General features: G+C 39.6%; 1 protein-coding gene across 2 annotated transcripts in view; it reads right to left on the bottom strand.

Annotated features, from left to right (window-relative positions):
- Positions 1 to 804: 804 nt before the first annotated feature.
- The window catches only part of WDR7 (WD repeat domain 7), a 239,759-nt gene continuing 215,636 nt past the window's right edge, over positions 805 to 24,927 (bottom strand). For both annotated transcript variants that reach the window (XM_087715346.1, XM_087715347.1), the window contains 2 exons: positions 11,887 to 11,991; positions 805 to 2,624 (listed from right to left, as the gene is read on the bottom strand). In XM_087715346.1, the coding sequence (XP_087571472.1) occupies positions 2,421 to 2,624; positions 11,887 to 11,991 (309 nt within the window). In that variant the 3' untranslated portion in view covers positions 805 to 2,420. The remainder of the gene's footprint in view (positions 2,625 to 11,886; positions 11,992 to 24,927) is intronic.

The following is a 24,927-nucleotide window of genomic DNA, read 5'->3' as shown; positions in this document are numbered from 1 at the left end:
CCTTTGCTTCTGGGATGATGGCAGCTAGAAATCCAAGCATCCCAGGGGAATTGGAGGTTCCCTGCTGAGATGCAACAAGTACCGTTATGCAAATAGCTTAGTAAATGTGGAAAGCTGCCTCTCCAATTTGCCTTATTGCTTGGAAATGGACTCTGCAGGGTCTTGTTTATTTCAGGAAATATTAGCCAACCTTGCAATAAGGAATCTTCTTTTTTTTCCTCATTCCATACAAATAAACAGGATCCTATGGATTGCAGGAATCAATGTGGAAAAAGAATGTGTGAGTAACAAAAGAAATTATACATAAAAATAAAATTATCTAACAGGGAGTATCCCTAAATATCATTCACTGTACCATTTATGCCGTCATCGTAATAGAATTCAACAATGCTGTACATTTCTATGTATTCTGGGGACAGTGCTCATAACCAGGTGCATACATGATATGTTTCTTTAACCACCTCTCCTCAAAAAACTGAAAATTTACAACTGAATTTATCTCCACCAAACCGTAAGTCAATAGCACAAAGTCACAGTGCTGTAAAACATTCTGAACAATTTCTTATTGTTTTTTTTAAAATTCTTAAGGTAACTAATTATGGCTGATATAATGTTAGTTACATACACAGTATTAAACTGTTTGATGATAATCTCAATGTATTGCAAAGCACCAGGAATGTTTCAGTGCTATTCAGGAAGGCAAAGATGATGGACAACATTCATTTCTGGGGAGGTGATACAGGTGCTGTGCTCCAAAAAATACATCCAGTTGTCTTTCTTGATTCTTCATCCCTTCAATTTCCACAGGCACCATTTTTGCTAAATTTATCAGCATGCACTGAGCATTTTCCTCTGTATTCTCATATTCAAGTCTAGAAGTCCATGTATACTATACATACAGTATGTTTAACACACCAGCATTTCAATAAAATATTTTCTACATTTTTTCCCCTCAGCTTCATAAGGAAGGGGTGGATGGGAGACAGACAATGTTTTTCAGGAAAAAAAATAAATATATAAGACATAGGAGATATGTGAATGCTAATCAGCCTATTATGAATTTTTTTTCTGATTAAGGATAACACTCGAAATGGACCCGAAGGTTAACTTTTCTTCGTATTTCTTGCAATAATGATAAAGATATACTTTATTAAATAATTCTCTTAAATCTCTTTCCTCTGATTAATCCAAATGATATAAGTTTGCTGTGTCAGAATTAGAGACATATTTATGTCACAGTAGAGTTTGATGATGTAAATGTGAAGAGTCTTCACTTCTTTGCAAGAGGAAGCTGTGGAAGAGCTCACTTGTGGATACATAGATATGATACTGATACATATAATAGCAGCAAAGAAAATATCAATATCCCCATTATCTCTTTCATAATTCTTGTGTACATTTTCATTGAAGAAAAAAAAATAACTGGGGGTATTCTTTCTCCCCAACCTAAGAAACATAAAATCACCTTTTCGCTAATGGGAATATGCCATTGTTTCCATCTTGATTAGAAAGTACACAAAGAAAATGATTTCTCCTTTTCTATACATTTTCTTACAAAACCCCAAACCTAAAATATATAATGGGTCTTTAATGCCATTAACCAGTGGCTTTAGTAGGCATCACAGATTCTTGATATTTAGGTGCCATATGACACTCTCTTTTTTTCCAGGTAGAAAATGCCAAAAGAGTATGTATGGGGACTTGTGGATCTCTCCTGATCCTATCTGGAATTTCAGAAATGAACAGAGCATTCTTACTCCAAGATCTTCCAAGAACTTGGAAGAATTTCTGTGTAAACACATGAGCTTTGGTAAACATGACATTTCAAAACACTTCGAATGATCCCCCCCCCCCATTTAGGCTCTGAGGATTTTAACATTCTCGGAATGATGAGATTCAGACCAGTTTTAACATTGTGAAGTGATTTTCTTTTTCAAAGTCAGTAGAATCAAGATTCTCACCAATCTAGCCAGGCTCAAGTTACATACTCAAGCTCCTGTTTGTTTGTTTTTTTCTCAGAGTGATAAAAAGAAAAATCTTGCAAGATGTTCTAATTGATCAATGGGTCTGCATTTCTCCAAAGTTAAAAGTTTTCTTGGCAACTTTAAGATGTGTGGACTTCAACGCCCAGAATTCTCTAGCCAGCTGGCTGGGGAATTCTAGGAGTTGAAATCCAGGCATCTCAAAGTTGCCAAGGTTGAGAAACACTGCTCTAAAGGAGTGCTCTGTTATGATGAAGCAAGCACAACATATATTGTCTGGCCAATCCTGGTCCATACATCTTTGGGTATTTAATACCTCCAATATTAAGATCATAAAGAGGGAGAATCAATTTACAAGAACTTTCAAAACACAATGGGGTTTAGAACCGGGTTTTTTTTGAAGGGGGGGGGGAGAAGCCTCTTTCACACACCCTGACTTTATACCACAAATCGATGTTCTTTGCCATCATGGGCCATAAGAATAAGATTGCGGTTCGAAGTCCAGATAAGCCTGACCAGTTTGAGGGCATTGTGTGAACCTGGAGACGCAGGTTGGACAGGAGGCACCTGGTAGGTTTTAATACAACGCAGCTGCGGTGCAGAATTCAGCATCCCGATGCTTCCCAACAGAGAGGTGTTCATCTGGCATTGGGGAGAAAGGGGAGAAAAAGAACAAGTCAATCAATACTGAAATCCATACGACGGAATACGGATAGTCCTCGAATTAAGACCATTCATTTGAGGACCCTTTCGAACTTACAACAGGGCTGGAAAAAGAATGGATTATGACCTGTCCTCACATGTTACAACTGTCACAAGGTCTCCATGGTCACATAATCAGAATTCAGGCACTTGGCAACCGGCATGTATGTACAATCTTTGCAGGGTCATCTGATTACCATGAATGTCTTTTCCAAGGAGGTTCTGACGAAGTCAATGGGGGAAGTCAGATTTGCTTGTCAAACATGGTGATTCACATCAACCTTGGCAAAAAAGGGGAAGCAGTATGTTCTGTCTCATATTTGGATAGCTCAGGTTGCCCTGACAGACTGGACTCACTAGAAAAAACACTTAATCTCCCCCCGGTACAGCCGACAAAATGAGGGAAGCCCGGGGCCTAGAGGTTAATTAATACATCTGCCTAATATGCAAGCAGCCCTGGTTCGAATCCCAGAAGGGTATGGCTAGCTGATGAGAGCTAAAAAGCTCTCCCTTTATTTCTTTGTCAGTAAATTTAAAATTTAACACAAAATAGTTTGTCGTTTGAAGAGAAGATAATAAGGAAGATACTGGTCAGTGCGGAAATGGACAGACTAACGTTAAAAATAAAAGATAAAGGGGATACAGACTACTATGCTATACGGAATAGATTCTATCAATGGTTGGAAGCACGAGGTGGAAGTTAGATTGCGATAGAATCAAGTTAGGTGGAAATGGAAAGAGATACTATATATGTATTAAAATGAAGGTATTAGAATGAAAGATAAATTTGATACTCTAGAATATGATGGTCAGAAATAATTGTACAGCACTATCACTGTTTAAAATAGTATATATATTACTTCGTTTTTGCCTTTGTTTCATGGCAAGTGGAATACCAGTACAATTGCACTGTATCCATAATTTTAATATTTAAACAATAAAAACATATTTTAAAAAACAATGTGTCGTGAAAGCGACTGCCTGTGAAGGCTGCTGGATTGGGGCTGAATGGCGAAAGCGGAAGCGCATACCTCTGCCCCATTATTTGGGTACAACAGGTTGCCCTGATAGACTGGTCTCACTGAAAAATACACTTCATGGCAAAAAAATAAAAGGTTGTAAAATCGGACATAACTCACTTAACAATGACATTGCTTATCAACGGACGTTCTGGTTCCAATTGTGGTCGTAAGTCAAGGAGTACCTGCAATACAGCGCTGAATTTCCTAAGAAATTCCCTAAAAGGCTGAGGAAAGTCCCTGAGTAAAAGTTCATGCTGCTACCAACGTCACTTCTGTCTTTCTGTAAAGATCAGCTATAGTTTGAGTTAATTCACCTTATGCCAGGGGTGGCATTCAGCCAGTTGGCACCTATTCAGGAGAACCGATTGTTAACTTTCCAAGTAGTTCGGAGAACCGGTTGTTGGAAGAAATCTTTTGTTTTTTCCCCCTCTACAGGGCTAATCCCTGTAAGGAAGGCAGGAAGGAAACATTTGGGTGTTGTTTCTAGCCTAATCTTTATTGCCCTGCTTACAGAAACTTCCTCTACGGCTAACCCTTATTACATTGCAACAGCTAAGGCGAAGCGCCCATCAACATGAGTGACATTGAGTTGGCCACGCCTATCCAGTCACATGATCACCAAGCCCCGCCTGCCCAGCTGGTCATTAGGGCAGAGAACTGGTTGTTAAATTATTTGAATTCCATCACTGCCTTATGCCAATAAATGGTGTCTTAAGTCCTGAAACTCAGGAGCCCTTTCGCAACTATTCCTGATGAGGCTTCCATATCAACCTCATTTGCCCTCTTCAGCTAGGGCTGTGTTTTGTTTTTTTGTGTGTGTGTGTGAGGGGAATCCATAAAGACAATTTAATTACAGCTGCCTGAGATAGCTATAATTTCTAAGGCCATTTCACACTCTATTTAGAAGTTCAATTTTTACCTCATTCACCCTGAAAAGTGATAGCACGCATACACACACACAGACACACAAGACACACCATCAACAAAAGCTAAAGGCAAAAGCTTTAGGCTTGTGTTAATTTCTTATCAGAGAAGATCTGACATTCATGGATGTCTTAATGGGAAAGGTGTCCATTTCAGACTTTTTGTTCAAAGTTCGCCATCACAAATCCACCAATCTCTCTCTCTCCCCCTCCCTCCCTGTGTGTGTGTGTGTGTGTGTGTGTGTGTGTGTGTGTGAGAGAGAGAGAGAGAGAGAGAGAGAGAGAGAGAGAGAGAGAGAGAGAGAGAGAGAGAGAGAGAGAGAGAGAGACCTCTGCAATTGGGTCATGTGGTTCTGGCTTTTCATTTTGCCTCCTTTAAGGTCAGCGAGTAGACAAATAGTTACTGACAAGTGAATACATCTCATCCCATCTTTCTAATCAAACTAGTAATGTAACCTTCTGGCATTGCTCCAAATATGAGCTGATCAGTGGATAATGGGAGGTGAGGGTTAATCTTTTTTGCCCTTTCTATGGGTAGGCAGAACTTTTGCCATAATTTTTTTTTTTTTTTTTTGGAGAGGGTTACTTTGGTTATGGGAAAATGAAGACTGGGCTTTATAGAGAAGTACAGCTAATAGTCAGAGGGGGAGTCTGTGGATAAAAGAGACCTTCTCTTGAGCTTTTAGAGAATATTAGACAACTTTTGTCTCACCCCCCGTTAGCTCAATATATCAGAGATATTCCCTCACCAGATTCCACAAAGGCAGACTTTGAAATGAACACGAAAAGTTCTTCAAAATTCAGACAGATAATCAGGGGTTGTATCTGCCTTGAAAGTAGCCCTCCCGCCCCACGTATGTCTGTATGTCTGTATGTGTGTCTGTATGTATATGTATGTGTGTGTTTGTGTGTGTGTATGTATGTGTGTGTGTATGTATATATGTGTGTGTGTGTGTGTGTTTTATTTGTGCTGATAAATAAATAAAGGGAGACTAGTATAGATCTATTTCAAGCTATTTAGCTCTCATCAGCTAGCCATACCCTTACTGGGATTCGAACCTGTGCTGTATTGCATCTTAGGCAAATGTCTTAGCCATTAAGCCAAAGGCCTCCTCCTTATCAGCTGAAGCCAGGGAAGAAGGTATATATTTAGAGTTTATATATATAGTGCACACACATATATATAGTGCACAGTCAAACATCAGGAGCTGACCAAAGAAAATATTTCATGACATTTTGTATGATGTCATGAAATGCTTTGTAATAATTTTTATTCCATAATATATTTTACAAAATTTGCCAAATTGCAATTCTACAGGAGTTGCCTGTTTTGTAGGACTGAGAGAGAGTGACTGGCCCAAGGTCACCCAACTGGCTATGTGCCTAAAGCGGGACTAGAATTCACAACCTCCTGGTTTATAGCTTGATGCCTTAACCACTACAACACATGGGCTGTCTTTGTAGCTCAAGAGTCTCCTTTTAAAATCTTTGTTAACTTTAGAACTCATTAGGTAAATGAGAGGAGTAACTTTCTTTTGACCTGGCACTATTTATTTATTGCCTCCCTTGGGGGCATTTTACCTCTTTTTTTGTTAAGAAGAAGAAAGGAATCAAGAAACAAGCAAACAAAAATAGCACTGCTGAATCCTGGTGTTTTGCCATTAAATTTCAGTGGTTCCATTTCTGGGATCTGTAATAAAATGTGGGTGAGTTTATGCCACATGTGGCTTGGTCCCCACTTCTGTCCTACCCTGTTTCCCTGAAAATAAGACCTCCCTGGATAATAAGCCCAATTGAGCTTTTGAGCGCATGCGCTAAAATAAGCCCTACCCCGAAAATAAGCCCTCCCTGAAAATATTGCAACACAGCAGCAGCCATGAGGTGACCATGCTCACCGCCTCCTGCATCTCAAAAATAATAAGACCTCCCTGAAAATAAGGCCAAGCACTTATTTTTTTTTTGGGGGGGGGTGTCAAAAGAAAATAAGACCCTGTCTTATTTTCTGGGAAACACAGAAAATAAGTGTTTATGAATACAAATCTGTCCCAAAGGTGCTTTTCCAGGAGATAACTGGACTTTCTTGTTTTTTTTCTTTTGAAGTCTTTTCACTTCTCATCCAAGAAGCTTCTTCAGCTCTGACAGGATAGTGGGGCTGAATAGTCAGAGCTGAAGAAGCTTCTTTGGTGAGAAGTGAAACGTCTTCAAAAGAAAAGACAAGAAAGTCCAGTTACCTCCTGAAAAAGCACCCTTGGGACAACTATGACCTGGATGACTGAAAATCTCTACAGACTTTTAAACACACATCTGTGTTTTCTAGATAACAGTCCGTTTGCAAATTAAAACATTCTGAGCTGACTTCACACACTTCCTGGTAAGCCTGCTGTGAGAGATCTATCTGAAGTGCTTCCAGTAATACAAATGCAATATATTATAAACACTAGATATTATTATTGATACTCTCTTTTGGGCTGCACAAATCCTTCCCTGAGATGCTTTGCAATCTAAGCATCGTCTGGACCAGTTCCTAAATTCTGCAAAGCAACTGCAATTTCTTGAAGCCTTGGTGCCGAGAATCTCCTAAGCTTCTCTGGATATTTATGTTTGTAAATATGTTTCTTGCTCTTGCACATGTTCTTCTAGCTTACTGGCCTTTCCTCCACTTGCACCATTCAAGATGAAAGTAGCAAAAGGGAATAGGAATGCACTGATTTGTGAACCGAACATTAATATTTTGCTGAAAGACTGCAAAAATTAAAATAATCAGTGTCATGCAGATAGTATGCAGCCCAATTCTTTTCTCTAGCCACCCGATATGTGTGTGCATTTTAAATGGTTGCAACTGCACCGTCTGACAATAAGAACAGTTTTCCTCTGCTTTTTGCTGCTTCGTGAATAAGGTTGGGTATTTAATTCATACATGATTTCAAAATAAAGGCAACATTTTGAAATGTAATGGGAACAGTGGTGTGAGGAAGCATTCAGAGACAGCAGTTTTCTCCTCTCTGGGTCAGTTCCCTAAGCAAAACATCCCGGAAAAAAGCTCTTAAATTTCAACTGGAGCGTCCAATTCGCTTCATAACTGGCCTATTTAGATCACTTTGTTATGTAGGTGATGTGCCTGTGCAAAGAAATGAAGCGGCAGTCCTGAACCGTTCCGTTAATCAGCTAAACCCATTAGGAGGGGGAACCTTCCTAGACCAGATGGGGATGGCAGAGTCAGCTGTGCGCCTGAGATTTTGACACATGTAAACCTTGGCATATTCTGGGACGTTTTTAAGATGCGCTGCCGCCGATATCATGTTCTGAATCCTGATCAGCGTTAACAGAGAAGCCATTACTTACTTTCTTTCTCTTCCCCCCCCTCTTCCTGATCCTTCTGAACAACGAAATGGTGTCAGAGAATGTAAATCTTTAGCAGGGAGCATGCAAGCCCCACTGACATTTTCACAATTTAAATCATCTTGAGTAATAACCCTTTTAAGATGACTAATGTTACTGATTTTCTTGCATTAATAGCAGTGCTGAATAGACCCCACTGGAGGGAGAGGAGGAATCACTAGTACACCAAGACTACATTTTTAAATAAATGTAACATGCTGGCTATTGTTAACTCCTTCTGTTTAAGCTACTGTTAAAAAAAAAATCAAGGGGGAAAAAACATATTCACAGCTAGAACTCAGCTGAGCAGTTTATTGTTATATGCCGAAAGATGGGTCTGCACTGAAGCAGGGCTGAGGCGGCCACTCCCCCTGGTAATCTTAGATGATCATGTAAAACATTTCAATCAATAAGCTTGATTGCTTTCTAGATCTTCCCATGTAACCGAACTAAATACATGCAAGTGATGGAAGAGCATTTTCGCAGTTCTTATTCATTGCTTCCTAAATAACACACACTCTGCGATGACAGACGATAAATTCAATATTCTTAATGATGCGCAGTTATCATCAAATTAATGTACAGAGTAATAGTAAATTAAAATTATGTACTAGCTGTTAGTTACAGGGATATTGAATCCAGGGTAGCAATAATTCTGCCGCTGCAGCTTTTCCCTTCATTGAGCCGTCCGCCTACAAAGGCAGGCATTCCAAACAAAAGGCACAATTTCACTTAAGGGTATCCCTCTTCAATTCCTGGGTTGCGTGTTGTGTAATCAGGGGGCGTGGTAGCTCAGTGGTTAAAGACACTGAGCTTGTCAACTGGATCGCTGACAGCCTGGGTTCGAGACCCGAGTGTTATACGATGGGGTGAGCTCCTGTTACTTGCCCCAGCTTCTGTTCACCTAGCAGTTTGAAAGCATGCAACTGCAAGTAGTTAAATAGGTACCATTTGGCGGGAAAATAAGAGCATTCTGTGCACCTTTGGCATATGGCCATGCTGACCCCATGAAACTGTCTTCGGACAATGCTTGTTCTCTTGGCCAACAAAAGGAGATGAGAGCCATGCCCTAGAGCCCGATATGACCGATGGGGAAACCTTTACCTTTAGGTTGTGTAATCTCCACTGATTTAAGATGTTGTGTAGGAGAACATCCTGAGATATGGTGAGCTACATCTTTAAAATGGTCATTTTGTTTGGGAGTATGTTCTTCCATGATTCAGGGTTTAACATTAAAAACAACAACAACTGAACCCTACATTTATTCCATAGGTAAAGGTTCCCCTCGCACATATGAGCTAGTCGTTCCTGATTCTAGGGGTCTGTGTGCATTTCCGTTTCAAAGCCAAAGAGCCAGCGCTGTCCGAAGACATCTCCATGGTCATGTAGCTGGTATGACTAAACGCTGAAGTCGCATGGAACGCTGTACATAGGTACAGTATAGGTGGTACTTTGCTCAATAGTAGTAACTGTGAGAGGTATCTTGGAGTCCTAGTGGACAACCATTTAAATATGAGCCAGCAGTGTACAACAGCTGCCAAAAAAGCCAACACAGTTCTAGGCTGCATAAACAGAGGGATTGAATCAAGATCATATGAAGTGTTAATACCACTTTATAATGCCTTGGTAAGGTCACACTTGGAATACTGCATTCAGTTTTGGTCACCACGATGTAGAAAGGATGTGGAGACTCTAGAAAGAGTGCAGAGAAGAGCAACAAAGATGAATAGGGGACTGGAGACTAAAACATATGAAGAACGGTTGCAGGAACTGGGTATGTCTAGTTTAATAGAAGGACTAGGGGAGACATGATAGTAGTGTTCCAAGAAGACCTCCAAGGTCCTGTCCAACTCTGCTATTGTATTGCTGTTACCCTCCCACCAAAGGTGGTTCCTATTTTTCTACTTGCATTTTTACGTGCTTTCGAACTGCTAGGTTGGCAGAAGCTGGGGCAAGTAATGGGAGCTCACCCTGTTACATGGTCCTAGGGATTCAAACCGCCAAACTGCCAACCTTTTTGATCGACAAGCTCAGCGTCTTAGCCACTGAGCCACCGCGTCCCTCTATCTATTCCATAGCTGTAGTTAATTTGTGCAGTCCATTGAATACTGAGCCATGTTCTAGGCACAGCTCAAAGCAGAACTGCCCTCTGTGATTTAATAAAAAGGCTTCATAAAGTATTTGAAAAGACTCCACAGGGAACTAAAGGTAGTCCTTGACTTACAACCATTCACTTTAGTTCAAAATGAAAAAAGTCCCCATACAACCAGTCTTCGTGATTATGACTGTCGCAATATTCCTACGGTCGTGTGATCAAAATTTAGATCCTTGGCAACTGGCATGGATTTACAAGGGTCGCAGTGTCCTGGGATCATGTGTTTGCCGTTTGCAACCTGCCCGCTGGCTTCTGACAAGCAAAGTCAATTGGGGAAAGTAGACGCGCTTAACGACATGACCGGCTTAATGACTATGGCAAAAAAGGTTGCAAAATTGGGTGTGACTCATTTAACAACTGATCTGATAGCAATGGAAATTCTGGTCCCAACTGTGCCGGTAAGTTGAGGACCACCCACAATTTGCAATATTTTGCTCTTTGAAGTACAAGAGCAAATGATGCCTGGCTCAAAGCTATGATTATATATGGTGTTTATCTCTGGTTTCCAGCCAAAAGCGACTCTTGCAAACAGTGGCCATTGCAAAAACTATAAAATCAGGTTAGTCATGAAAAGACCTGCTTAATGACCAGCCGGATTTATGACTGTAATCCTGGCTCAATTATAGCCATAGGTCGAGGGTTATCTATAGCAGAGGTCCTCAACCCTCCCAGTCCATGGATTGGGACCAGTTCATGATATGTGAGAAACTGGGCTGTGCAAACAAGCAAAGCCCCATCTGTGGGATGCAGGCAACACATGAAACCACGCCCCCTCTGGTCCATGGAAAAACCTCTCTCCACGGAATTGGTGGTCCCTGGTGCCCCAAACATTGGGGGTCGCTGTCCTATAGTTTAGGACAAGGGTCGGCAAACGTAAACACTCAAATAGCCATTTGGACCCATTAACTGGAAGCCCCCTGTTCAATTCTGGAGCTGACCGGAAATTCAGTTCCCCCACCATAGAGTCTCCTCCTAGCATGGTGTACTTTTTCCTCTACCTGTCATAACCGAAAGCCCTATCAATTGTGGAGACAACTGGAAAACCCTCCCCTTGCCATAGAGTCTTCTCCTGGCGCATTGTGCTTCTCCCCCCCCCCAAGAAGCTCCGCTCAAAATTGTGGCGCTGACTGGTGACGGAGCCGCAGCAGAGGGAGGAAAGAGCCATATGGGGCTCAAGAGCCGCAGTTTGCTGACACCTGGTTTAGGGGATTGGCACAGAATAGATCCAGATTAAGGCTCAGCTTTATCTATAGTAATTCATGGAATGCATTTTGACCAGTCTCTTAACTCAGTTTATCTCATAGCATTGTTATGGGGAAAAAAAAGAGAGGACTTAATTTACTACAGGTAGTCCCTGATTTACAATAGTTTGTTTAGTGACTGTTCGAAGTTACAACAGCACAGAAAAAAACAACTTATGACCGTTTTTCACACTTACCACCATGGCAGCATACCCATGGTCACGTGATCAAAATTCAAACACCTGGCAACTGAGTTCTGGAGTCACGTGATCACCCTTTGCAAACTTCTTGGCAAGCAAAGTCAACGGACAAGCTTAATTCACTTAACCACTGTGTTACTAATTTAACACCTGCAGTCATTTATTTAACAACTGTGATGAGAAAGGTCGTAAAATGGGGCTCAACAAGAGAAATTTTGGGCTCAATTGTGGTTATAAATCAAGGACTACCTCTGTTAATAAAAATAAAATATCTGGGACTTACCTGCCAGAAAGAAATGTGACTGTCAGTGTTGGAGTAAGTGGCAAGATACCGACCATCGGGTGCAAAAGCCACGGCTGTTATTGCCCCTTTATGGCCATGAATTGTCTAAATAGCAATAAGAAAGCAAGAAAGAGAATTAGCATTTGATGTCATGTAAAACATTGCGCAATTGCAGTCTTGGTTGAATGCACAATTTCTAAATAAGGTTACTCTTCAAATGATCGAAAGCTGTGTTGGTTACTTTACAGAATAGACAGACAATGTAACATAAACTTCAAAATATACTGTCTATCTATCTCACTTTGATCCAACCTCACAGATGTAAAATTCTCAGACCTCTGAATATTAGCCGCTCTGTCAGCAAAACCTATAATATCTCAGGAATGGGGTGTGGGGGCCGGGAGGGAAGAACATCCCCCACCCCCCAGCCATAGTGATTTTCCCCATCATCCATGAATGCTGAATAAAGTGCCAGAACAGCATTTTATTATGAACAGCTAGCTCTACCCTTTGATTAAATATATCTAATCCAGACTGAAAATTAGCAAGCCCAATCATATCTCTTTCATATCTTCCTCTCAATGATTGAAGTGCACGTCCCGAGTGTGGAACGTGGTGGTTGCTATTGAAAATGTTTGTTTGATTCATGCTTGGCTCAATGTAAGTTGCTTCGCGACAACTTCCTCGTGGTTAAGGCGCTGCAGCAGGACACGGGGAAGACTCAGCAGAAATGCCAGGAGGCTCTACACACGCATGAGCGGGTCTGCTTTTAATGCACTGAACATTCTTTTTACGCATGCTGCAAGCTGACCTTTCTGTCAAATGGGTCAACCGGCTGCGGTGAGAATATCTGTGCAGGGCTTTTAGTAGACTGTGTGATTCAGAGAGCTAGTTGTAGTCCTGGAACAATCAGCTAACCGCAATGAATACCTAATATTACCCATTTTGTAAAAAAAGGCGAAGACAGAACAAAACTAGAAGTGAGTTATATTTCATGAAACATACCACAGAGGGAACAAGGAAAGTGGATATACGGATTACTTTGCTTTGGCACATTCTGCAGAAACGTGGATATCACGGCCCACAATAATTTGAAATTCTGCAGACAAAATTACCTTGGTGTTAATTTATTTATTCCTCCATTTTATGTGGTTGCCCATTCACCAAGCAACTCAGGGTAGTTAGCAAGTTGAAAGCATGAAAAAATATGCCAGTCATAAAAAGAACCACATATGTATCCTTGGAATCAATCATTCAACTGACGCATACTAGCACATACTATTGTTAACAATCTGACCAGATGCTTTACAGAAGAACCAGGACATCAAGTTCTTTCTAAAGGCCAGGGATAATCTGAGGACAGTTCTAGCAAGAGAAAAGGCTCATGTCCTGGGTCACATTAAGTAAAGGTAAAGGTTTTCCTCGCACATATGTGCTAGACATTCCTGACCCTAGGGGGCAGTGCTCATCTCCATTTCAAAGCTGAAGAGGCAGCGCTGTCCGAAGACGTCTCCGTGGTCATGTGGCCAGCATGACTAAATGGCAAAGGCGCATGGAACACTGTTACCTTCCCACCAAAGTTGTTCTCTATTTTTCTACTTGTATTTTTACATGCTTTCGAACTGCTAGGTAGGCAGAAGCTGGGACAAGTAACGGGAGCTCATTCCATTATGCAGCGTTAGGGATTCGGACCGCCAAACCGCCGACCTTCTGATTAACAAGCTCAGTGTCTTAGCCATTGAGCCACCATGTCCCAGTCGGGTCACATTAAATGGAACTTTTTGACAGAAGGGTCTGGAACACGCCAATCCAATTTGATCTTGTTGGGGAGGCAGAAATAATTAGAGATAGATGGTCCCTCAAATATCTTGGTCTTGTGCCATGAAGGATTTTATAGGTGTCAACACCATCTTGCAGCCATGAGCCCATTGTTAACTAGTGCATCTTACAAAATAATGGGGTTTATATAGGTTAGGTATGCCATGGTTTCCTACAGCTATCCACTCTGCTGCATCAGTTGGACTTCCTGACTATGTTTGGCTTCTAAGAGGTCGCCAAGGTGTAAGTGATTGTAAACAGAACCTCCCAATGCAGGAATGGGTGACATGGGCAAACAAGATGGATTTGGTCAAGGATCTTCCTAGCTACAGCTCCTTGAGTTGAATTGTGCTCCAGTTTTGTCTGATGCAGCGTGGATTCATTTAGAACTTTGTTGTTGTTAGTTGCAAAGTCATGTTTGACCCATCACAACCCCATGGACAACTTTCCTCCAGACTTTCCTGTCCTCTACCATCCTCTGGAATTCATTTAATCTCATGTCTATTGCTTCGGTGACTCCATCCAGCCACTTATTCTCTGTCATCCCCTTCTTCTTTTTCCCTCAATTGTTCCCAGCGTTAGGCTCTTCTCCAGGGAGTCCTTTCTTCTCATTAGGTGGCCAAAGTATTTGAGGTTCATCTTCAGGATCTGGCCTTCTAAAGAGCAGTCAGGCTTGATCTCCTCTAGGACTGACCGGTTTGATCGCCTTGCAGTCCAAGACTCGCAGCAGTCTTCACCAGAACCATAGTTCAAAGGCCTCAATTCTTTGGTGCTCACCTTTCTTATGGTTCAACTTTCACAGCCATACAATGCAACTGGGAATGTATTTAGAACTAGAGATGACAAGTCTTCATGATAAGACAGCTTCAAAATCCCTGGCCATTTGGTTTCGCTAAGGCTGATCCCGAGTCTGTTCTTGTCCTTTTAGATTGCCACAGAATTGAGACAGAACTTGAGGGCATTACTTGGATACTTATTATAAAGAGAACATTCTTCTCTCTATCGTTGTCTTAGGACTTCAGCTAATTTCTAACAGTCATCATTTTATGAAATCTGGTTTGGCAGCTGTACTATCAAATTCTGATTTAACTGGCAGAGATAATAATGAATTCAGGCTTTTTTTTTTTACGTGATTGCATAAAAGTTTAGACGAAAGAAAGGAACATGCCTGCTTCAACAAAATTTACACAGTAAGTGTCAAGATGCAAAATCTGTTAAATTAGATTTGTTTATGCCTAAGTGGTAGATGCTTTTTGAAAGACTGGAGAGATGACAGGCTGTAGAATTTATCTTTTGGGTCGAGGTGGCAGTATTGTTTTTGCTGCCAAATATGTGTCTGACATACGTACTTTGTTAGTAGAGTTTGTTTCATCAGAGCTGAATCTTTTTGTGCTGCTGTGACCACGGGAAAAGCTCAAGGAATACTATGGAGTCGCAACATTTTTCATTCAGTTGACAAATGAGAAGATAGTCCTTTTATATTCATGTTCATAATTTGTTTACATTTAGGTTCATAAGTTGCAGATGTAAACAGAAAGAGAGGGGCTACTGCTATAAAGAAATTATGAGTCCCGCCAAACCAAGATGCCAAATGCTAGCAGAAGTAGAACTTCAGAATGGAAGCTTCAACAGGCATTTTGCACAGTTGCAGAAATGTGACAGGTAACATTTAGGATTCCACATCACTACTGCAACTGAGGTCTGAGGAGCAGTCATATTGCATTTTCATCAAGTACACAAGCCTCGACTTGTTATTGAGTGGGTTTTCACTCATGTGGCCAAGCAGTGGGGACCTGGGTCTTTCAATAGCTTAGAACACTTCCACTTTGTGGCAGCCGCCATTGTCCATAATGGACATCGTTCTGTTTTACAGAATGTCCATCAAATAACAGATACCCTCATTACCCATGGCCAGATTAAGATTACAGCATGCTGAGTTTTAAGATTAACACTGCTTCCTAAAACAGACAACAAATAAGATGATGAGATGTTTGTCCACTTCAACTCATGCATGACATTTGTTCTTATGTAATTTCAATGGGTTAATGATGCTGTCAGCACAAAAAGCTGTAATTCTGTATTCATTCTTGAAAACATTCTGTTTTCATAACGTCTGCTACTGAATATTATCACTTTCAAGTGGAGCCTACTGTTCTTCAAAGGGACGCTGGATAAACATGGGAAAAGGTTAGTGTTTGTTTCATTTATTCATCTCAAAGTACTCAACCTATGATTTTCGAATGATATAGGCCATCAATTCATTTAAAGTGATAACCACTTCATTGAACGATGTGGGTTATTTTAAGCCTGTGCTACCCTACATACTGTACATTTCATAAAACTCTGGCTCCTGGATCACTATGAAGTTCTGACGACATAGATTTTTTTTTTTTTGGAATATTATGCCTATCAGTCTGGAAAAGATGACAAGAGCCTTTCCAAAACCCTGAGACTCCATTGCTCAAATTCAGAGGCAAAATACTGCCAAAACATCTTAAGGAGATATTTACGTGAACGAGATCCGAACAGGTTGACACAATGGTTGGATAACAACTTACTTTATATGCAGCCAGCACGTAAAAATAACATTTAACACACCACAGTACTTAAACCAGTGAAGTCAACCTGGTCCCTACCGCCCACTAGTGGGTGTTCCAGCTTTCATGGTGGGTGGTAGGGGTTTGCTGTAACTCTGCTTTATAAATTTTATAAAGTAAAGTTACTTCCCTACTTTATAAATCACCATTACTGTGGAACCGGTGGGCGGTTAGAAAATTTTACTACTAACAGAGATACAAAAGTGGGCGGTAGGTATAAAAAGGTTGACTACCCCTGACTTAAACAATATCAAAGGGAAAATACTGAAATAAGAAGATTTAGGACAACAGTGAATCTTTTCAAGAATGGGTGTCTTATTAAAGAGTCACAAAGAACCCAGAACAATATCCAGAAATCTGCAGACCTTGTTAGTTTGGCTGAAGTCAAGTATACATGATTCCATCTCCCTAAAACCACTGAATAAAAATGGAATTCAAGAATCCAAGACAATTCTTACAAAAATGCTCACTATTGTTAAACAATTCATTTTTTTAAAATTTTAACTAGGCACTTCACAGACAATTAACGTTTGCCAATAAAGAATCTTGGATAATTAAATGGCAACAATGAATGCTGCTACTCTAGAATGAGTGTAGAGAAGAGCAACAAAGAGGATTGGGAGACTGGAGGCTATAACATGTGAGGAACAGTTGCAGGAACTGGGTATGTCTAGTTTAATGAAAAGAAGGATTAGGGATGACTTGGATGGCAGTGTTCCAATATTGAGGGACTGCCACAAAGAAGAGGGAGTCAAGTATTCTCCAAAGCATGTGAAGGTGGGACAAGAAGCAATGGATGGAAACTAATCAAGCATCTTAGAACTAAGGAGAAATTTCCTGACAATTAGAACAATTAATCAGTGGCATGACTCGCCTCCAGAGGTTGTAGGCACTCCGTCAATTGGAGGTTTTTAAGAAGAGATTGGACAACCATTTTTTGTCCAGAATGATATAGGGTTTCCTTCTTGAGCAGGGGGTTGCCTAGAAGACCCCCAAAGTCTGTTCCATCTCTTGTTATTCTGTTATTGTCCTTGGTGTAAATTGGTATTTTGATGAATTCATTCTTAGTAATTTATTAAACAAATGTTTTTTTTAAATCTGCAACAAAAGTATTTCTATTTTCTTGAGGATTTTGTTGCCAATGGGCTCCATATTTCTGTGATAAAAGCTCAGCAGAAGAATGGATTGAGTGGCTGCTTCAGTGATGGGTTTCTACCGGTTCGGACCTGATCTCCCAAACCAGTAGTACTGCCTTCAAGCAGAGAGCAGAACGGTCTGCTGTGCGTGCACTCAGCGAATCAGTAGTAACGCCAGTAGGAACCCACCACTGGGCTGCTTGCATGTTAAATGCCCTATCACTGAAAATCTAAGCAAAGCAAAGCAAAATAAGGTAAAATTAAATACAAATCAGCATTGAAAACAAGTCCTTTTGCTCCGCAGCAGCAAAAACCTGGGGCTTCATTTACATCTCACAAAATATAAAAAAAACAAATTAACAAAAACATGACAAACAGTACATTTTAAACATTCAAAGCAGTTATTCTTCAAACAAGATCAAATAGACCTAAGAAAATAGATAGCACAAAATAAAAATAGAGTTAAAATAAGATTAAAAGCCGTGCAGTTTGAAAAATTTAGGAAGATGACAAGTTTGATGTAGATAGATATTTTTTCCAAAAAGGCTGTTTTACTGCTGTGGTATTACATGTTAACAGCAATCTATATATTAACAAGAGTCTAAATTTGTTATTGTTACCTTATTCATAGGTAATGTCATTATTTTTAAGGAAATTACATTGTAATACTTCTAAGATTCAATAAAAATAATTGGAAAATACCCGTGATAGCAAACCTATGGCACAGGAGCCAGAGCCCTTTCTGTGGTACTTGCGCCATCGCCAGCTGCTCTTCTGCTTTCCAGCTGGTCTTCACGTGTGCCCAAGTGCTGGAAACCCGAAGACCAGCTGGCTGGTCAGCTGATCTTCAGGTTTACAGCACACTGGCGCCCCCACACATATGCACGCATTTCGGTTTGGGCACTCGGTGCTGAAAAGATTCGCCATCACTGGAATATACTGATATTTATAATTATTTGTTAATTATTTTTATAGCCCACTATAAAACTGTCCCCGTTTATAGAAAATAAAATTAATAATTCCCAACTTTATAGAAAGTAAAATTAATAATTAAAACAGCCAGGGTTGAGTTAAAGTAATAAAACATACAAAGTAAAGCATGATCATTGCATCATCACCCCCAAAAGGAAAAAGATAATCCAGATCTCTCTCTCTCTCCCCCCACAATATTTTATATTTACTATTGTCAATATGTAGAAACTAATTCTTTTCATTCCTAAATGGATCAATTAAATGAAAAACACTCTGTCATCCATCCATCTATCTATCTATCATCTATCTATCTATCTATCTATCTATCTATCTATCTATCTATCTATCTATCTATCTATCTATCTATCTATCTATCTATCTATCTATCTTTCTATCTTTCTTTCTTTCTTTCTTTCTTTCTTTCTTTCTTTCTTTCTTTCTTTCTTTCTTTCTAGCTATCTATCATCTATCTATCTATCTGGATAGATCTATCTATCTATCCATCTATCCAAGTGACAGCTCTTGAATGAAATAAACCACTCTAATTCTAAGCGCATTTACAGAAGCAAAAATTGGTATCTGGTTTCACCAGAACCTCCTTTCCATTTGTCCTTAATATTACTTCTTCAGTATTACACGTTCAAAAGAAAAACAGGAATCTATGGGTGGGATCACACCCTTATACTTTATCATTTATTACGTATCTGCTTCTGAGACTTCTGGGAAAGGTTGGGAATAAAAAATAAATCCTTTTAAAAATGAATATATTTTGATTTTTTTTAAAAATCGTTTACCAAAGGCTTATTATTTTGTATTAGCTACCAGAAGTTATTTTGTATTAAAATGTAAGTCTGCATGATTTGATGTCCAGCATACAAAGAGAGCAGAAAGTGACCTTGAACAGCAGTGTATAAAAATACATTTATCACTGAAGTGGCATGCTGGCTGTCAGTCAATATATCCCTCTCATTTGTTCAGCGGTTCTCCTGCTGTGATTCCCTCATTACAATTTGCTTTTACTTCCTGGGCAAATGACAAGCTGAAAATGAGGCAGCATCTTTGTTGGTCAAATTTAATCCAGAAAAAAAAAAAAAATTAGACAACAGCTGCAGCCATCCAAGTGGCTACGGCGCGTTTCACAAAACGTTATCTAAATTGTACAGTTTGTATACAACTCGGGTGTTACGTGATGCTAAATAGAAGAGGACCGAACGTGTCCTATATCCTCTAAACCCATCACATTTTATTAAGTTATTTACGTTGATCTCTTTAAGAAAAAAAAAATCAATGCAGCCTATTTTTCAAGCACAGCAGACATTTACAAAGATTTGATTTACATTCGCAGTTTAAGAGGCTCAGACATCTTTTCTGTTTCCAGATATTTCATGATGACACCACCAAAAATTAATATGGCAGTAAAGTCAATAACACATTTTGAACAGTTATTCCTAATTAGGAGTGTTCACCTCTAAGTGGATGGAGTTAAGGCCTGGTTCACAGATTAAACTGTGCAGCATAAAATACTGTTCTACAAAAGGATAGATGCTATTTCTACCTATATCTAATGTATGATTTGTGGTTGCATTTTTGTAAAAATCTTTATCCACCTCTTAAAAGCAAGCTGAAATATTAAGTGATCTTTATTTAGAGAAATAAAAATACATAACTAGTTTTTTTTTTTAAAAAAATGCTGACTGTAACAACTTTTTGTGTTATTGACAAAGAAGCAAGCCATGCTAGTTGATTCCTTACATTTTAAAAGTAAATAATATTTATTTACTTGGCACATAAACTCCTGTGGCTTTCATGGCAATCTTTTATTTTCAGAAATATTAAATTTTAATTTTAAGAAAACCTGAACACTGGCAGTCTTTATTTATTTTTTTCCTGTTTTCTATAGCTTATGTTTCAGTGTTTGTATGATCAAAGTTACAAATGGAACAAAAAGGCACTTCTGTATAATTGACTTTTAAAGAAGCATTCTGTGAGCTGTAAAATGTAGTTCAGAGATTTTGTGCACAAACACAACCAACAATTAAATACTTACAAGATTAACTGTCAAAATGCATCACTTTCACCTAATCAAGCAAGTAGTCGTCATGAGCTACATGTTATAAGTCTTTGTGAAAATATTTTGAATTGAATTAGAGAATTTCACACAATTGTCAGTCTAATAATTAATACTAATGTGAAGAAGCACTATAAAAAACAACATGGAACACAGGAACGTCGATACAGTTTTGCATTTAGCTCCATCATTCGAATATAGTATTTTAAGTGGCACAGAGGGAAAAGAAGTTAAATCTGCCATATTGCTGATAAATAAATATGCTTATGCACTTTTATTATCAATGTCTGGAACATAATTTAATAATTTAAGACTTAAGTAGGATAAATTATTTACAGGAAAAAATATGGATAGTTGTATAATAATATTCCTGTCCTTTAAATGTGAGGGGTTTCTGTAAAACCAATATATCTATAATAAAGCCCACCCAAAATAATTTAATTGATTGATTATATGCCATCAGATTGGCATCAACTCTTAAGAGACCACATAGCTAAATTTTCTCCATGAAAATCTGTCCTTTGCCAGGTAGTACTAAACAGTTTATGTATTTTTTTTTCATAATTGTCCCTTTGAAACTACTATAATTTCCCATAAAGATCAGTACGCTACGGGCTTCTTAAAATCCCACATTATCATTTATATTGTTTTAAGAAACTGCACCTAAGATTATTCTATTAAAGACGGCTACATCTGCCCTTTGGCTGTACATGCTTTTAAAGCAGAGCAGCACCATTATCATTAAATATTTTTATATTATTTTACTTCTTTAAAAGTAGATTTCCATGTTTCAGAACAGATGCCACTTTTAGAAGAGACTTTACAATCAGAAACAGAACTACAACAAATTGAACAGTGAATCCACACTTTCCAAAAAACATGAAAAGAAAAGCTTCAGAGAAAAATATAAAATATGCATATGACCCAGAAAATGATGCAGCCCATTCCGCATTTTAAAAATATTGGATGTAAGCTTTTTCAAGAGTTAGTGAATGGCCAGGTTTGCATGGTAAACTGTTTTTTTTAACCAGACATTCAGAAGCAGAGAGTATCAAGCTTGTAACTTTTTTACCGTGTTTCCCCCAAAATAAGACAGGATCTTATTTTCTTTTGCCCCCCGAAATAAGCATTTGGCCTTATTTTCATGGAGGTCTTATTGTTTTGAGATGCAGGAGGCGGTGAGCGTGGTCACCTGATGGCTGCTGCTGTGTTGCAATATTTTCGGGGAGGGCTTATTATCCGGGGAGATCTTATTTTCAGGGAAATAGGGTATTAAGTCAATCAGTGTTAATCATGCAGCTGGGCATGTGGACTTTTTTTTTTTAAGGAAGGGGACTGGTAATATTTTACTTTGGCACCAATCTACAGTCTTATCTCTTTATAGAGCCCCATGGTCAAGATCCAAATATTTAAATGTTGAACATTTAAAAATCGGCATTTGGAAAGTGTAACTATTTGCAAACTTTAAAGCAGGGTGTCTTGAGTCATTATGCTGTAGGTAAAACTGTGGATATTCACAGTGGATTTTGTGAAGATTGTTTGCATTAAGGAATTGTGCCCAAAGTAGAAAGTTATGATTTCTGGAGAGGTGAGATGAATGAGCAGACCTTAGTCCTGTCAACTCATCTTCTGAATCTGAAGTGCACAACACATTTGAAAGGACATGTGTGAATATGTATTTCCTACTTAGGTGTCTCATTCAAAGAATCCCTTGCAATAACCTCTGTCTCAGGGATCAAGCTTGTAGGTTGTCATGTTTCACAAAGACATCAGTCACTGCAGAAGGGAAGAATATGTGGCCGTAAATGTTCAGCATCACTTAACCCATAAGGTCTGGTCAAGTGTTTTCCCATAAAGCAGAATGCCATTTTATTTACACAGCAATTCCAGCCATTTGCAATTAATCTCTTTGAGCAAATCAGTTTTCAAAGAGATATTCCAATATTCCCTCCTTTAAAAAAAAATCAATCTTATTTGTTTTTAACTCATCTTGAGGGAAGGAAGCATTTTAATTGAAGTTTCCTCTAAGCTCCAGAAGCACACACCACACATTATTAGAACGCGTCACCTGCATAAGCTGAGAAAATAGGTGTTTCATACCAAATCATTTTTTTTTTGGCTTGAATTAAGGTTTTCCCCATTTTGTAGCAGTGGTGCACCAACTCAGCTAACATACTTATGTATTTAAATCGGAAGCTGTTAATTGACAGTCATAAAATCCAGCATTTGAAAAAGGTATTCTATCCGAGAGGCTTCGTTTTTTTAACAACTAAATCACATTTACTGATTTAGGCTCCTGGGCTCCCAGATCACCGCAGATGGGGACTGCAGCCAAGAAATTAAAAGACGCTTGCTCTTGGGGTGGAAAGCTATGGCAAACCTAGACAGCATACTAAAAAGCAGAGACATCACCCTGCCAACAAAAGTGTGTATACTCAAGACTACGCTTTTCCCAGTTGCAATGTATGGCTGTAAATGTTGGACCTTTAGAAAGGGTGAATGCCAAAGAATTGAGGCATTTGAACTCTGGTGCTGGAGAAGATTGCTGCGAGTCTTGGACCGCAAGGCGATCAAACCGGTCAGTCCTAGAGGAGATCAACCCTGACTGCTCTCTAGAAGACCAGATCCTGAAGATGAACCTCAAATACTTTAGCCACCTAATAAGAAGGAAGGACTCACTGGAGAAGAGACTAATGCTGGGAAAGACTGAGGGCAAAAGAAGAAGGGGACAACAGAGAATGAGGTGGCTGGATGGAATCACTGAAGCAGTAGGCATGAGCTTAAATGGACCCCAGAGGATGGTAGAGGACAGGAAGGCGTGGAGGAACGTTGTCCATGAGGTTGCAATGGGTCGGACATGAATTCGCAACTAACAACAACAATCTGAGAGGTTTTTTTTTTTAACAACTAAATCACATTTACTGAACAACATGTGACAGTCAGAAAGCAGCCAGCAATAGTTTTTCAATTCAATACCCCTAACCTCTCCAAATGTCTTGTTTGGATGGTGCCTCTGGAGAATTTTTTTTTTTCAAATATGTTATCAGTCCCAAGAATTTTTACTGACCAGTTCTACAGTTCTTTAGCAGCACTAAGCTCTAATGCAGTGTTTCTCAACCTTGGTGACTTTAAGTCCTATACACTTCAACTCCCAGAATTCCCCAGCCAACTGTGCTGGCTGGGGGATTCTGGGAGTTGAAGTCCACAGGACTTCAAGTCGTCAAGGTTGAGAAACACTGCTCTAATGCTTTCCTTGTACCCATCTTAAGTAAATTATCATACCCTGCTTCAGACACATTTTAATGAGGAATGTTGGTGGAGTGTGGGCAGGGGAGGAAGCAGGACCAAGCATTGTATCTATGGCTTTCTGGCATCTCATTGCCTCTGTGTGTAAAAGATTATGGAAATATTAAGAGAGGGAGTAAAATTTGTATAACTACTTTCTTCCTACCCTTAAACATGGAGTTCTAGAAGAATGCCTGAAAGGCACTTAGTTAAAATACTGGTGTCTCTTGTGTTTTCCCAGTCCCAAACTATATGGGTACTGATCAACACAATCAATGGTTTATTTGAATGTACAGTATCTTTATTTTGTGGCAGGTGGAATTTAACCGCATTTGCAATCATAGAAGAAAATTACCAGGGAACCTCTGAAACTAAAAACCAAATGGTTGAATTAAATGCTTACAATTCCTGAAGTGAAACTTGGCTACCTAAACCAGGGGTGTCAAACTCTATTTCAATGAGGGCCACATCAGGGTAGTGTTTGAACTCAGAGGGCTGGGGGGGAGCGTGGTCATGGCCTGTAGAGTGCTGCTGAAGCCAAAAACAGGCCGTGTAGGGCCCACAGACGGTTTTAGCAATAGCAGTAGACTTATATACCGCTTCATAGGCCTTTCAGGCCTCTCTAAGCGGTTTACAGAGAGTCAGCATATTGCCCCCAACAATCTGGGTCCTCATTTTACCCACCTCGGAAGGATGGAAGGCTGAGTCAACCCTGAGCCGGTGAGATTTGAACCGCTGACCTGCTGATCTAGCAGTAGCCTGCAGTGCTGCATTTAACCACTGCGCCACCTTGGCTCTCTTGGTTTTGGCTGGCAGAGGCACCACTGGCTGGTCCTTTGATATTTGCAGGCTGGTTCCACAGGCCAGATTTAAGCACCCCGCAGGCCGAATCCGGCTCACTGGCCTTGAATTTGACACCCCTGATCTGAACAAGTTAGGCCAGAAAAGCTCTTGGGGTTGAAGATATCCAGAGACAAAATCTAGAGAAATACACTTTGCTGAGTGAAAATGGAAATTTTTGGGTTGTTATGTCACCTTTACATGACGTTTTTAATCCAGTTCTTTATGCCAGAACAAGCAATGAGGTTGGATTCAATAAAACGAGGCAACAGAGTTGCAAATTATCTGTTTATTGCTGACTGAACAGGTCAAATCAAAAATTTCC

The sequence above is a fragment of the Thamnophis sirtalis genome, unplaced genomic scaffold (assembly GCF_051295495.1).
Source record: "Thamnophis sirtalis isolate CommonGarterSnake01/CBP01778 unplaced genomic scaffold, rThaSir2_p1.2 scaffold_5, whole genome shotgun sequence".
Classification (NCBI taxonomy): domain Eukaryota; kingdom Metazoa; phylum Chordata; class Lepidosauria; order Squamata; family Natricidae; genus Thamnophis; species Thamnophis sirtalis.
The sequence above is the reverse complement of the archived record's forward strand: the minus strand, read 5'-3'. Positions and strand labels throughout refer to the sequence as shown.